Raw genomic sequence first — 16,370 nt, 5'->3', positions numbered from 1 at the left:
CCCTACTGAGGATCTGTGGAAATGTTTGTCTACATATGCTGGGTTATACAAGCATAAAATTTAAAGTAAGCCAAGTAAGATGCAAGGAATGCAAGGAACTACTAACTCCTAATTTTCATGAAGGAAAATGACTGGTATTTCCAATTGCATTCCTCTTCCTTTCATATCATATGACTGATTTGTTTATTTTCCTCAGTCTATTTCCCCTGTTGTTACCAACTGATTTTGTTTTCTAAAATAGAAAAATCTATTGTGCATCAGCCAGCCATCGGCCAGGGGTCAACCTAGTTGACTAATGAGTTAGGAATAATTCTGAGTCAATGCCTAAGCACATGGTTGATGGTAGTTAAAGAAAAGCACTTTTAAACCAACATCCATCATTACTACGGGATGATGAAGCAGGAGAATGTGTGAGGTGCTCACAGTGGTAGAGGCTAAATAGTATGTGTGATATTGCAGTTCAAAGTTACATTGCCAGAAGAGAGTCTGCACGGTGTTCCATGTACTTTCTGTTAATTAATGTGATAGAATGAGAATTCACTGTCAAGTTGAAATCCCTATCCATTTCATGTACCTACATTGAAAGGGTGGAACCCTGCTTCCTTTTTACAGTCCTCTTCCTCTCCTGGTTATGAGCAAAACATGAAGAATCCTTCTTTTCCAAAAATGATGAAGAAATAACCAGTTTGTGTTAACTGGGCTCATGTATGAAATCTGTACTTTAAAGAATAGCTTTTGAGATAGTTTCTGAGGGATGGGCAATGGTGGAAAATGTGTTTCTTTTTCTGGGAATAGGAAGAGGCCACATACAAGATGTGTGACCAAGGGTTTTGCATTTAAATGTTCATTTCTGTAAAGGGTTATGCCCAGTGCAAGTCATTTTTAAAGTTTTCCCATAATAAAAAGCAGGCATTTATAAAATGACTCTTATACAATATTTAAGTGAAAGGCAACAGAATCATTTCCATATAAAGTGCTGAAATGTGCTTGTTTCTAACATGAAGTTGAACAAGGATCTGGGAAAGTGTAAAGAACTTCAGCCTTGTGTGAAATACTAGCTGGGTTCAGAGGGCAGACTAAACGTGCTAGATTTCATTTCTCACTTATAATGTTTTATCTTAATACTCATGTGAGATAGATTAGTCCAAATGTTAAAACTCGTAAGAAATAGTGACTGCAGAAGATTTCATGTCATGGCTTCTGAGTCCAGATTGGACATTGTTCCTCTCCTACTCTAGTCTGGATTTTAGTGTTGAGGAAAATCTACTATGTACTGCTTGCTTTGCCTTAATTCACTTGTGCCAGATATTGTAGATATAAAACCAGCAAACATGGAGGAGCTGACAGAAGTGATAACAGCTGCAGAATTCCACCCACACCATTGCAACACCTTCGTCTACAGCAGCAGCAAGGGAACAATAAGACTGTGTGACATGCGAGCCTCTGCCCTGTGTGACAGGCACTCCAAATGTGAGTATTCTTGGGTTCTACCATGTGCTGAAAAATAAAAGAGGGAGGAATGAATGACATGGATTTTGTGTTATTTTGTACAATAGGTTCTTTCCTGTCAAAAGAAAGAAGGAAAAGCATCCTTCTTCATTAGTTTCCTACTTTTTTCATGTGTAAGCTATACCTGAGGACCTTAATAGAAAATTTCCTCTTTCCATTGTGCTTGGCAGTATCAAATGCTAAAACACTCTTCCATTTTCTTAACTAACATATTTTTTTACATTGATCTAGTGTCTCATCCTGTCTATAAAACAAAACCCTGCCCTTCTCCTGGAATGAGCGACACCCAGAGCATCCTTTAATATGTGGTTCACTGGATTCACTGATATTTTATAGGGATTGTTTAATGTCAAATGGAAAGTTCAAAGTACATGAGAAATCCCTGGGTGTGGAAAGAGGGGGAGAATGCCATAAGCATTGATGGACACTTGCTTTAATTCATAGGAAACGTGGCCACCCCATTACTTTGAAATGTGATAAAAGAGAAATATACAGTGGTTATAAATGGTTCGATTTTCTCATGGCCAAAGCGGATAAAATTACTTTAAAAAATTAGTTTTGAATTCAGCTATATTTTCACTTGCAAAATTTTGGTGAAATCCAGTTTTCATCTCTCAGCAGCTTTAGAAGTTTTCCACTGTGGGACTTGGCAACTAATTATTACTACTATGCTTTTTATTTTGTAAATCAAATGTTGTACAGATACTGCTTTTATAAGAACAAAGATAAGTGATTATAAATACTTAAAGGCTCTCACATGATCAAATATGGGTGTTTGAACTGGGTCTGTGCAAAGTTCAGAGCCAGTGTAATGTAGTGGTATGAGTGCTGGACTAAGAATCTAGGAGACCAGGGTTTGAATCCCTGCTTGGACATGGAAACCCACTGGGTGGCCATGGGTAAGTCACACAGTCTCAGCCTCAGAGGAAGGCAGTGGCAAATCCTTTCTGAACAAATCTTGCTGAGAAAAACCTATGATACGTTGGCCTTCAGATAGCCATACGTCCAAAATGATGTGAGGGCACAAATAGTGCAGAATTCTGCACATGATGATGCAGTTGTGCTGTGCAACATCTTCATAACTTTTCTAGTTAACAACTTCCCAGTCGTTTACAACACTGCCACAAAAAAGATTTTTTTGTGGGTTTTTCGGACTGTGTTCTAGAAGAGTTTGTTCCTGACATTTTGCCAGCATCTGTGGCAGGCATCTTCAGAGAATGCTGGGATGGAAGTGAGGTGTGTGTGTGCGCGCACACACACACACACATACACATACTGTGTAACCCTGGGTTGGGAAGAGTAATTTCCATGTTAATCTGTGGATTGTTCTCTTGCTGAATGGCAAGGCCTCAGGGTGGGAGGATATGCAAGAGGATTTGTGTCTGTTTAATTAGAGATCCATTGTCTGCTGGGAAACTCCATCATTGAGTCTAGCCATCTGACATTCAGTCTTCCTCCATTTTACTTTCCCTAACATTATTCTCTTTAATAATTATTCTAATTATATTATTATTTATTTATTTGTATCCCGCTTCTCCAAAAAGATCGAAGTGGCTAACAATAAAACATCCTTAAAATACAGTAAACATACAAAAAGCATTGTCAATTATATCCTAAACCCTCCCAACCTTCCAATTCACAATAAAATACAATTAAATTATTAACAATTATTTAAAAAAAGATTATTGAAAACAGAGCAAAGGCAATGGGCAGTTACTAAGTAATTAATTAAATTGATAGGCAATTGTTGGAATGTTAGGCTGGAAAACCCTGCCGGAAGACATACACATTGATTGCCTTATTAAAGCTTTCAAGACTGGTAATATATCGGATCTCTTCCAGCAGGCTATTCCATAACTTTGGAGTGGCTGAGGAAAAGGTTCTCTGAGTAACTGCGGCCAGCCTAGTTTTGGCTGGCTGCAGTAAGTTTTTACTAGAGGACCTTAATGTGCAGGGAACAAGGTGATCCCATAAGTACATTGGAGCCAAGCCATGAAGGGCTTTAAAGGTTATGACCAATACCTTGTACTATGCCTGGAAATTAATAGGCAGTCAGTGAAGAGATTTTAATATAAATGTGATATGGTCACTTCTAGATCTTCCAGTAACCATTCTGGCTGCCATATTTTGGATTAGTTGAAGTTTCTGGACTTGGTACAAGGGCAGTCCTATGTAGAGCGCATTGCAAAAGTGAAGATTACCAGCGCGTACACCATAGTTTTCAAGTCTAAAGCTGATAACAGGCACTCCTGGCCATCACATTTATCTGGGCTGACATCTGGAGTGAAGGATCCAGGAGCACCCCCAAACTGCGAGCATAGTCTTTTAGGGGAAGTGTGACCCAGTCCAGGACTGGTTGACAAACCTCCATAACTGGATTTGGACCTCCTACAACGAGCACCTCCGTTTTACCTGGATTCAGTTTTAATCTGTTTTTCCTCATCCAGCCCATTACTGCCCCAAGACATTCATTCAGAAGGGAGATGCCTTCCTTAGTTGACGCTAAGGTCCAGGGCATGGAGAGATATAGTTGGATGTCATCAGCATACTGATAACACCGCAACCCATGTCTCCGGATGATCTCTCTCAGCAGTTTCATGTAGATGTTAAATATCATTGGGAACAGGATGGTGCCCTGAGGAATGCCAAATTTAAGCTCCCTTTTAGAGGAACAACTGTCCCCAATCATCACCATCTGGAATCTTCCCGAGAGATAGGACTGGAACCACTGTAATGCAGCGACCCCAATATGTAACTCTCTCACGTGTTCCAGAAGGATACAATGGTTGATGGTATCGAAAGCCACTGAGAAATCCAAGACATGAGTCATGTCTTTTCATGGTGTGGCTGAAGTACGACAGCTTCCAGGAAAAGTTAATGTTTGATCCATTTTAGGATCTATTTGTTTATCTTTTTGGCTGTCTAAAGTATCTTTAGCACTCTTTCTCAACACCGCATCTAAAATGAGTTGATTTTCTTCTTATCAGTTTCCTTCACTGTCCAGCTCTCACATCCATACTTGGTGATGGAGAATACAGTGGGTTAGATGATTCTAACGTTAGTGTTCAGTTATACAGTATATCTTCACCCTTTAGGATCTTGTCTGCTAGTGAACTTCCTTCTGGTGAATTGCCCCCAGTCTAATCTAATTAGAGTGATTATTTGATATAAACAAGCCATAACTGCTTGCAAGGAATGACTGCATTATATCTTGAAATGAGGTGTTATTTACTTTAAACAAACTGCTCCTCATTTGCCCTGTTTTCTGAGCCCTAAGGCAGTTATCCACTATTCGGCAGCTCACATGTCCAAGCAAGCACAGACATTTACAGGTTTGTTTCACACAAAGACCAACCATGGCTTGTTGTTACAAGAATGAGCACTAGAAAGCCTTGAGACTGCATCTTCTTATCACTCTATTGTGCCCAAGAAGAGAATATTACAAGATTTTCATTCTAGTTTACAGGAAAACACTTCATCCAAATGTAGCAGCTGTGCAAATTAAACGGTAGAGCAAGCATGGAAGCCTGATACTAGGCACCTCTTGTTCCTGTAACTATTGGTTGTCCCACCTTAGCTGAACACAATACACCTCTACAAATCTAGTTTTCTCCTCTTTTTCACTATCCTTTTTTTACTATTTCTGCAGCTAGACCCCTCCATTACGTTATCTTAGTTCTGTTTCCTGAAGTGGGATGATATCTCTCTTTCATTGACTCTTACAAGAGCATTAATGATTTTACTATGCAGACATGAACACTTTCATAATGACTTCATAATAGTTGGTTCAGATAGGAAGCATTTGCCTAAATACTCTTGTATTCTGTTTATTTATTTAGTTTTATTTTGTTCTAGTGCAAGTGAGAAATAAAAAGTTTGTTTTAAGAGTTTTTAATTCTGAAGGTAATATTTCCATAGAAAACACCAGATTCTGTCATCTAGAACACTGCAGTAGTGTGAAGTTATGGAGCAATCCCTTAACCCCTAATAAACAAGTTACAAAAATGATGTTTTCAGTCTTATCTCTTTCACTTAGTGGAAAATGTCATAGAAGCCAATTATTTTATGATTCCAAGTGTTTGAATACACCCTGATATCTAGCACTAGAGTTTATTGGATTTCCTTTATTACTTTTTCTCTCCCTGCTTCTAGTACTGATTATTGTACCCCACCAGGGTCCAGTTTGGATTCATACTACAGGTATAAGTATTAAGAAGGAAGCTAGATTAATTTCCTTTGCTTTTCAGCACCAAAGACCTTGGCTTGGTATCTTTCTTTGTTCTGCTGCTGCAGTGTCCTTTAGAGCGCATACAAGCCAATTGTGAAAACACGTTCAATTTGACCTCTCCCTTGACGTCTGATATTGATTTTTCCCTATCATTCAGAAGCATTGGCCCTCAGTCAATTGTGGTTCAGCACACATGCAAGTCAGAATGAAGGCAGTTCATCAGGATTCAAAGCAAAAAAGCAACTCTGGCCTGGAATTTATCCAGAGGAAATATTTAATAACAGTTTGCATTTAATGGAAATGCAGATGGTAGCTTAACACACACCAGTACACTGTCTATAAAATGTCACAGCTGGATATGAGTGAAATATATTGTGCTGTAGTATTTACTGAAGCTCTCTATACTATTGTAGCTTTGACAGGAAGCTGAACAACATAAAATAGTAAGCACACTTAATCCACTGCCTGTATACCTGAAAGTAACTCCATTGCTCAACCTTGCCTGTCCTGTGCTATTTAGCCTTGCATGTCCCATTCTGTTTCTCCTAGACAAAAGTCACTCTTTTCAGAACTGTTTCATTCTTGGCAGGTGGCTGTTGCAGAGGGAGCAGCAAGGAAACATGTAGCCAGTTTTCTTGTACTGCAGTATCAAGGTCACATCTCTGGATACGTTTGCTGCAGGAATTAAACTGCTGGAAAAGTTCCAGCCCCCCGCCCCCCACTCCCTCCAGGGAGAAAAATACTCCTTGGAAAGCCAGGGTTTTATTGCCTACCCTCTTTGGCAAATTCATAGGATTTTTGCACGCTCATATTGTTTTGCATTCCACTATGTTAGGAGCGGTGCAATTTCTCTGGGGGGAAACTGCTGCTTACCACCCATCTGAAATGAAAAATTGCTATCTCTTTTGCGCTGCAGTAAAATTGCCAGGTTTTGTCCCATTATTGAGGGAATTGTCAGCCATGCCTACATATAGAGAGAATGAAATGTCATCTTAGCAGAGGGATGAGCCTTATTTCTCTGAGATACTCAGCCCTGTCATATACTTCCTGAAAGACTATGAAGGACAAGACTTTTGTGCCTTTATGATGAGGCCATAAACACTACAAGAAGAGAAAAGTCTGGTTAGCAAATAAATAGGAACATAATATATGGCTTCTCAAAGCACTTGAACTGTGTGTTTATAAAACTATATAGACCTATGGGATAGTTTCAGAAGACTCTGAAGAAAATATGGGAAAGAGCTATTTATTCCTTTCACTGTGATAGGAAGGACTGTCCTTCAGACTAGCACTGGAATAGTGGTCCCCTCTTCTTCCCCATTTTAAATGTGCCCTGATTAGCCTAGATATGAACATCTTTGCTTATTTTCACAAGTAAGAATGTTGAATTCTGAAAATCTTCTCACTTTCTGGGGAAGATTTTGAGAGCTCAATCACCTCTCCTGTAAAAGAGAGAAGTTATCAGACATCCTGTTGAAGAATACAAATGCTTGCATACTGTTTTATAACAGTATGCCCCTAGTCCTCATAGATTAGCTGCTGGGGAGCATGAGTGGGAGAGTGTAGCTTCACTCTTGTCCTGCTGGTGGGTTTCCATAAGGAACTCTCTGAGCACCTGATTGGCCCTTGATCTGATCCAGCATGTCTCTCATGCCCCTACTTTCCTATGTGGAGTTTATCCAAGTAATTTACTCAACTTTACTCAATTGACCCAATTAATATATTGTGCGAAGACTCTGGTGATTATCCACGCTTATCCACAAAGTGTGTGTGTGTGTGGGGGGGGTCCTTTTATCTCTTCCATTTGAAGTAGCTACTGCTACTTAGTAGCTATTTTTATTGGGACCCAAACTTGCTGTCTCGATTTGGAATTGATGTCTGCTCAAAGATACCATCCTGCCAGTTGGAACAGGCCATTAATAGGTGATGATGGAATTTAAAGCTTCCTGTACACTAGTTGTCAAGGCACTTCTCAAGTCTCCAATAGTAAGAGGTTTATTTTTAGAGAGAGTGAGATTGAGAGAGAAAGAGCACCATCTGGTCTTTGATAACTAGGCTGTTCACAGGTTTCCGTGTTTCCAATTTTCACTTTACATTGGTAGTAATTGCAAATAATGAAGACAGAAAATGTGGGGAGGAAGTTCTTTCATCTTTGTCGCTTGAAGAACAAAGCACAAAGCAGGGATTGGTTTAACATGATCTTGGGTAAACATATTGTGAAGAGGGTGCTTTTGCAACAGAATTCGGATGTAGGTTCAATTCAGGGTAATCTAGATTCAAGCCCACTTCTAAATCCTACTGTCTGTACATATAATCCTTGTCCTGGCCTGCTGGGCAGAGTGAGAAATGGCATTCTGGCAAGTGGAGCCATTTACAAAGAGTGGACCTATTATTTGAATTTCACTTTCATCGAGTAACCTTTCCTCAGTATATAATCCTGTGCCCTATATATAAATATCCCTTTCTTTTATCTTATTTTTTCTAATTTGCATTACATGCCTATACACAAAGAATGACATTTATACAAGCGTGTGTGTGTGTGTTACGCATTCAATACGCATGACTGAAAGATGAGTCGGTACTTGCATCTTTTTTTACTGGAAAGTAATACCAGCTTTAGGGCTAACAGCAGCTTTGAGGGGGATTTAGATCAGAAAAATAGAGCAGGGAGAAGATTACAGCCACCACCACAACATTGCTTGAGCCCTATTCAGATATAAAGCCACTGCATTGGTTGTTTTAAAGTAAATATATATTTTTAAAACCCTCTGGAGATCACCCATGCTACACATAGTGTCCACATCACCTAAATTTTTTCCCATGATTTAAGTTTTGACATTTAGGTGGTGATTGCAAATTTTCTCTTTCCCTTGCTATCAGCCCTGTGCTTTTGCATGTCATTTTAGTGCTGCCAAACTTGACTCAAGCTAACACCTAAGAGAACTCACAGAAATGATACAGCTATTAAAAATTCCTCCCAAATCCTGCCCCCTGCTGTGCCTGAGCCTATAATTATTACAGACCCGACAGGCTCTCATGGAAGTTAGATTCTTTGCACAAGCCACCTCAGATCTTGGTTTTTTTCTGCTGTTGATGTTTTTATTTTACTCTTGAAAAACCCACAAGTCATCAGATTTCCTGCTGGCAGCTAAAGGACCGCAAGCTGGAAACTGCTGTGAGGAATGCCATTTCAGATTTGTTGAGAGATCATTTATCTTGGCATTTCAAAAATTTTCACCCTCTGTTTCTACTGCATGCACAGTAGCACAAAATTTAGGAATTCATAGCTCAGCATTCAGTTATTCAGAAGGTAATAAGACTAACCAAATGTTTGTGCTGAGGAAGGAAATCCTGCTTTAGTTGAGTTTTCTTAGTTTTTCAGACATGAACTTTGACTACCAATTTCAGAATTATGTTTTGTTTGGGGGTTTTTCAAAATTTTCTTGATGCCAGTATGTTTATTGTGTAGGTCATTACCCTTCTAAAAGCAAATGTATAGCATTGATGCCAAAGCATGAATGGTAACTTTTTAGGACTGCGTCTCACAGAATCCCCAACCTTGTTGGGTAGGGGATCTAGGAGTCAGAGTCAACAGTCACTTTTCCAAGTCTGCATAAGGCAATTTCTTACAACTGCTAGTAATGGCTGTTCCTGAGATTATTAAAGTCTGGCAATTTTCCTTACGCATCAACTTGTTTTGCCCTAACTTCACATTATACTAATATGCATTAGATGATTCCTGTAATGAGTTCAAATTCTGCAAGGAAAAGTGGGGTTTCGATAGTGCATTGAGTAGAGAGTTGGACTTGATGACCTATGAGACCCCCCCTTCCAGCTCTATGATTCAGTGATTCATGTCTCTTTTGTGGAGATGATGCAGTGTACAGTGGATGTTTAAAAACTCATGTCATACCTAAAGATATGCAGCCAATAGAGGATGTTTTTTAAGCTTTACTGTGATAAAACATTTGCAAGAATTTATATTTGCATTGAGATGATGATTACTATTATTTTCACAATGTTACCAATGATCGTAATATCATATGAAATCTCTCATTATATATATCATATATAATACAGTAACCAAAGAGGTAGGTAACATTTTCTGTCAAATAAATTGTAGTATGCTTTCCATTTTATCTAAAACAACAGCTACCTGGATACATACAGGATTCAGATAAAGCCATGTGTCCATTTGGTGGATCTTTGAGAAATAATTTAAAAACAGAGCCTTGCCTACAGTGCTTCATTAATCCATTTTCAGGGGCAATACACATCCTGATTTATTTATACACAAAGTAAACCAGATTACTGTGGCTGCTCTGTATTGCTCTGTATTGACTTCCATTAGCTAGCCCAATGTATTGATTGGCCCATAAAGCTTTCTGTCTCTTAGACCGCTGTCAGAGTTGATACAAGTGCTTCTTATTCCACTCATTGATGGCTTGGTGGCTCTTGGTTAAAATGAATGGTGACTTCTTTCCAAGACTGAGTGTTTTCATTCACATTCTCAAGTCATTCGCTCAACTGATCTCACCAGAACATAGTGAATCAGCTTATAGTGTTCACATCACCTTGATATGACCTCTCTGTCCTAAGAGCATGACATAAGTTCTGTAAATGATGTACAAGATAAAGCAGAAGCCAATATACAGGAGGACATTTCCATGACAGAGAAACAGCAGATGAGAGTGGATGCCTTGGAAAGGAGATCAGGGAAGTAAAGAAGGAAACACTGAAAAAAATTCTTCAACTTAAGGACTGGATGAGGGAAAACAGATTGAAACTGAATCCAGACAAAACAGAGATACTCACGGTAGCAGCCCCGAACCGACGTATAGGGATACAACCTCCAGTCCTAGATGGGGTCACATTCTCCTTCAAGGACTGTGTTCGCAATTTGGGGTGCTCCTAGATCAATCACTCCAAATGACAAATCAGGTAAATGCGACCGTCAGGAGTGCCTGTTATCAGCTTCGGCTGATACGCCAGCTGCGCCCTTTCCTGGAAGTTAGGGATCTTGAAACCATGGCGTATGCACTGGTAACCTCCCGTCTTGATTTCTGTAATGCACTCTACATGGGGCTACCCTCATGCTTGGTCCGGAAACTTCAACTAGTACCGAATGTGGCAGCCAGATTGGTCTCAGGTACATCCAGAAGAGACCATATAACACCAATCTTAAGATCACTTCACTGGCTGCCCATTAGTTTCTGGGCCCAATACAAGCTATTGGTTATCCCCTTTAAAATCCTCAATGGCTTGGGTCCAACCTATGCCCGGGACCCCCTTCTTCTGCACTTAGGCCCTCTTGGAAGAATTTGCTGCAACCTTTAAAAAGTAGACTGTCTGCAACCTCCCAGAGGACCTAAGTGCTTGTTTTCTGCTGCTCCAGAGACTAGAACACAGAACAATGGAAGCAAGCAACAAGAAAAGAGATTCCACCTTAACATTAGGAGGAACTTCCTGACAGTAAGTGTTGTTTGATAGTGGAATAGCCTCCCTCGGAGTGTGGTGGAGTCTCCTTCCTTGGAGGTCATTAAACAGAGGCTGGATGGCTATCTGTCAGGTATGAGAGTCCCTGCATGGCAGAATGGGGTTGGACTGGATGGCCCTTGTGGTCTCTTCCAACTCTATGATTCTATGATGGCACTTTAGCATTTAAATATGCACATTCCATTCATTTCAGTGGAACTTGCAGCATAATTCTATATGTTTTTACATAGAAATAAGTTCCATTTAATTCAGTGCAGTTTACTCTCAGCTAAATATATATAGGGTTGCAGACCTACTTTCATTTTTATTTCTTTTGTGCCTACAGGGCTTATGTTCTGTTTCTTTCTATAAAATGACAGTTACAGTATAATATATAATGCTGTCCTAAATGTCAAAATTTGCCATTAAATATGTCCACATATGAATGCTTGGTCTAAACCATGTTAACTTTTGCCGTGACTCAACTTGAATCTCATTGTGGGAGAAGAACAAAATATAAAACCTTGAAATAATACATAAATAAATTGTATGTTGCTTATCTTTTTGTGTATTGCAGTTTTTGAAGAGCCTGAAGACCCAAGTAACAGGTCATTTTTTTCTGAGATCATCTCTTCAATTTCTGATGTTAAGTTCAGTCACAGTGGGAGATTCATCATGACCAGAGACTATCTCACTGTCAAGGTTTGGGACCTTAACATGGAGAACAGGCCTATTGAGACATACCAGGTACTTCATTCTCCAAGTTATTGGAATAATCAGTGGGATGCGGGGTCTAAAGCTTACAAATATAAAGTACTTTGAAGTGGAAGATTTGGCTTTTTCTTAGGTGTGGGTGTTCAGATGACTGTTAAAAAAAATATTCACACCCTCATGCTTTGTACTGAAAACTGTCGTTTACATGGTAGAGTGAATAGATTCTGGGGCTAGAATCCTTTTGGTGTTTTAAGCTGGTTCAACCCAAGGTATAAGCCAGTGCAACTGCTATTTCTGACATTGTATAAGGATATATCCAGTATCTTTTTAGGCAGTAGCTTGGAAAAGCTGTGCATGGTACACAGGCACAACTCTGCCCCATGGTTTCCAGTACTGCAAGTTGGCCTCCTTCTCTCTCATTTTTTGCTGGTATCCCTTCACCTTTGCCCTCCTGAATCCTTCATATAAGTATACTCTCCAATTTGGTCAGGCCCCACCTGGAAAATTGTGTCCAGTTCTGGGCACCACAATTAAAAAAGAATGTTGAGAAACTGGAGCGTGTCCAAAGGAGGGCGACTAAAATAGTGAAGGGTCTGGAAACCATGCCCTATGAGGAATGCCTTAGGGAGCTGGGGATGTTTAGCCTGGAGAAGAGAAGGTTAAGAGGTGATATGATAGCCCTGTTTAAATATTTGAAGGGATGTTATATTGAGGAGGGAGCAAGCTTGTTTTCTACTGCTGCAGAGACTAGGACCTGGGACAATGGATGCAAGCTCCAGGAAAAGAGATTCCACCTCAACATTAGGAGGAACGTCCTGAGAGTAAGGGCTGTTCTACAGTGGAACACACTCCTTCAGAGAGTGGTGGAATCTCCCTCCTTGGAAGTCTTTAAACAGAGGCTGGATGGCCATCTGTTGGTGATGCTTTGATAGAGAGTTCCTGCATGGCAGGGTGTTAGACTGGATGGCCCTTGTGGTCTCTTCCAACTCTATGATTCTATGATCTCCCAGTAATAACACTTCACAGCTTCAAGTGGTCATCTTGGCCAAAGATGGCTTCTGCCATCTGTGAATCTTCACCATTAAATAAGATCTTCAGGTAATCTTCCTTTGCTCACTGCCCTTTTCTAGGCTTTTCAACCACTTAGCTAATGGGATGGCTTTACTTCATGGAAGAAAGCTCTGATCTTCTCTAGTATTATAGCCATCAGCCTCATTTCTGTGATTCATGCTCCTGGGTGAACACTGAACCACTCAGTATATCCATTGTACAGCAAGAGCTGTAAATTTGTAAGATGCTACTGTGCAGAGAACTAGATTCAATTCTGCTTTGGTCTAACGGGCTTTGAAATCAAGCTTTAAGATACAGGCTGAGCAGGTGGAGTGCTGGTGTGTAGCACTACCCTTGTGCAGTTTTGTATCTTTTGCTACTCTAGCAATTTTCAAAGCCCAGGAGGGTCCACTGCTGCTACCTACCAGGAAGAAGGGAGGGAGGAGAAGGCAATTCAGATGAGGAAGAGGCAGCTGATCTCAGCTTGGAGGAGGGAAGAAAAGACAGTGCCGTCACAGATGGAAAAGATGGTGCCCCCCTTTTCCTTCTCCTGGGAGCCCAGAGCAGCTGCATCTTCATTGTAAATTGTTTCCCTCCTGCCTCCTCTCCCTACCAGTAAATTGCTGGGTGGTTTGGATGGGATACAGAACAGCTCCCTGTACCCCATTTAAATGTGGTTACATGCACCAATATTTCTGCACACTTATGTTACTAACTGAATGCTGTCCATAATTCCCACTGAATATTATTTACCTCTCTCTAAGGTTCATGATTACCTCCGAAGCAAGCTGTGTTCCCTCTACGAGAACGACTGCATTTTTGATAAATTTGAATGTGTGTGGAATGGGTCTGACAGGTGAGGAGCATCATCAATGGTTATATGGAAAATTTTCTTTTTAGCTGATAGTTCCCACAAGTGTTTACACTGTCTTACCTGTTATTTCATTTGTTTTTAAACATGAAGCTAAATGAAACCTGAAATCTATTTATTGGAAGAGACAGGAACACAACTGTCAACAGTTCTATGGCAGGTCCAGTAGGCAACTCCTCTAATGGCCCAGAACAATGATTTTCAGCTGTTGGTCTTCCAGATGTTCTCTGTCCTTCAAAATATTTTTGATGTATTCATTTGTCACATCAGCAATATGAGGGTGTGGGTGGGAAGATAGAAAGTAGAGAATGCCATCGCATTACTTAAAGAAAACTGGCCGGCCAGCCCCCTCAGCACCTTGGGGACCAGAAATGCTGGCTTCTGTGGTGATGCAGACAATTTTCACTGCCATTTCCACCCATCATCGCAGCACTTCCAAACATTTTGTGCCTGCTGCTCTGCCATTACATATGCTGCCACAACCACCTACACTGGCAAAATTAAACCAGCCAACAGGATCATGGCCTTGGAATTCAACTTTTAGATCTGGAACTTCCAGGTTTAGAAATCCAAAGTACCTAGAGGACCAAAGGTGGCAAACTATTGGCTGAAAACGCCAACATGGCAAGTACAACAGGGAGTATCATGAAGAGAGGACAGTGCTCTCAGTTCTTTGGACACATAAAAATGCCCTAATAGCATTCAGGATGATTAAAATCCTTCCTTGCATGTTATCACTGTTACCTAGATATCACTGAGCACAACAGAAAGATGCCATGTTAGTAAGTGACTTTGTAGGAACTTGCAGCCTGTTTCCATGTGCAATCTTCTTTCTTTCAAGTGGCTATTCAAGGGTAGAAGGCAGCAAGAAGGCTTAAAGGGTACCAGGCAAGCTGTGTAATATACAGCCTTCTCCTTCAGCACCTTGCTCCCAGTAAATACCCCCAGAGGTGACAATCTCACCCTGCCTAATAATTGGGCCACCTTTTGATTAGTGCTGTCAGTGCTGACTTAGCTGACCATATATGTTTGGTGGTCAGAAGTGAGACTTTTTAGCTGTGCAGATCTACCACCTGGAGCAGATTGGGATGGATGAGATTGAAGTTCTATCATATACAGCTAAGATGCCTCCTTGTTCCTGTTTTCCTGTCAGTTGTGTTTCTCTTAAGTGTTTCTCTAAGCCTTTGTAAAATTATGTGTGGCAGTAGGAGGAAAGAACAGATTTTGGAGAAAGAGAAATGGCTTTAAATTTCACCAAGTACACCATCTGGTATGATTTTCACTCAAACTCTTTGTTCACTTTTCAGTGTCATCATGACAGGTTCCTACAACAATTTCTTCAGAATGTTTGATCGCAACACGAAGCGTGATGTGACCCTGGAGGCCTCAAGGGAGAACAGCAAACCCCGTGCCATCCTGAAACCCCGCAAAGTTTGTGTAGGAGGCAAACGGAGAAAAGATGAAATTAGCGTGGACAGTTTGGACTTTAGCAAAAAGATTCTGCATACAGCTTGGCATCCTACAGAAAATATCATAGCAGTGGCAGCAACAAATAACCTGTATATATTTCAGGACAAGGTTAACTAGGAGGGAAAAAAACACTATTCCTTAGGAATTTTATGTACTGAATACTAGCAAACACAAGTTTTTAAATGTTTCTTCTGTTTTCTTCTCCTCCTCTTTTTCATTCGTTTTATTATTCCTCTGCAGACATTAATTATGTAGAGGTAAGCACTCAGATTCCAGTGTCTATTGCTTTCCCCCACATCTTATGAAATTTGCTCTGCAAAGCCTATTAGGAATATTTGATTTCTGAGTATTAAGAGCTACAAAGTTACACTATTAATTCAAAAGCAAGCTTGAATTACTTTATGCTTTCATTTCCTCCCAATACTCTCTAGAAGATTTTGTTTCTTTTAAGAATACTGATATAGACACCTACCAATTTATAATAAATTTAAGAGTATAGTAATATATTTGCAAAAAGAAGAAACTCGATCAATGCCATAAAACAAGGATGCATTACATTAAGCCATTCTGATTTTTTATTATTATTATTATTATTATTATTATTATTATTATTATTATTTGGGGGCTTTCCCTTCTGTTTTACATTTGTCCCCAAAGAGGAATTCACTTTTCTTTGCAAGTTCGTTTCTTGTAATATATATATATATATATATATATATATATATATATATATTCTTTTTATTAACTCAGGGCCTTTCCAGATGATCATTTATGGTGCATAATTTATCATAACAGCAAATGTTAGGGTATAGCTAAACTGTTGTGAGAGTGCAAATACCTTTTTGCCCCGCCTAATACATCCATTGCAAAACCACAAGATTTTCATCTTGGAAAAGTTTCTACTTCCACTCTCCTCCAGCTGGAGGGATTTGAAGTGCCATGTGTACTGTAGCTTTACAAGTGTCATGGACATGTATTGGCTAGTATCTGTGGATGCCAGTGGTGATCGGTACATATGCTTCCACTGTGACCAGACCAATAACTTTTTTTTCA

At 39.9% G+C, this 16,370-nt stretch overlaps 1 protein-coding gene across 3 annotated transcripts in view; it reads left to right on the top strand.

Annotated features, from left to right (window-relative positions):
• PPP2R2B (protein phosphatase 2 regulatory subunit Bbeta) overlaps positions 1–15,896 on the top strand; it is a 301,992-nt gene extending 286,096 nt beyond the window's left edge. For all 3 annotated transcript variants that reach the window (XM_089531373.1, XM_089531381.1, XM_089531390.1), the window contains exons 6-9: positions 1,306–1,470; positions 11,790–11,959; positions 13,741–13,832; positions 15,155–15,896. In XM_089531373.1, coding sequence (XP_089387499.1) covers positions 1,306–1,470; positions 11,790–11,959; positions 13,741–13,832; positions 15,155–15,434 — 707 coding nt within the window. In that variant the 3' untranslated portion in view covers positions 15,435–15,896. The remainder of the gene's footprint in view (positions 1–1,305; positions 1,471–11,789; positions 11,960–13,740; positions 13,833–15,154) is intronic.
• Positions 15,897–16,370: the final 474 nt, after the last annotated feature.

Source organism: Sceloporus occidentalis, unplaced genomic scaffold, assembly GCF_023333645.1.
Source record: "Sceloporus occidentalis isolate IW3139 unplaced genomic scaffold, rSceOcc1.0.p SCAF_1, whole genome shotgun sequence".
Classification (NCBI taxonomy): domain Eukaryota; kingdom Metazoa; phylum Chordata; class Lepidosauria; order Squamata; family Phrynosomatidae; genus Sceloporus; species Sceloporus occidentalis.
This window is presented reverse-complemented; position numbering and strand designations above follow the sequence as displayed.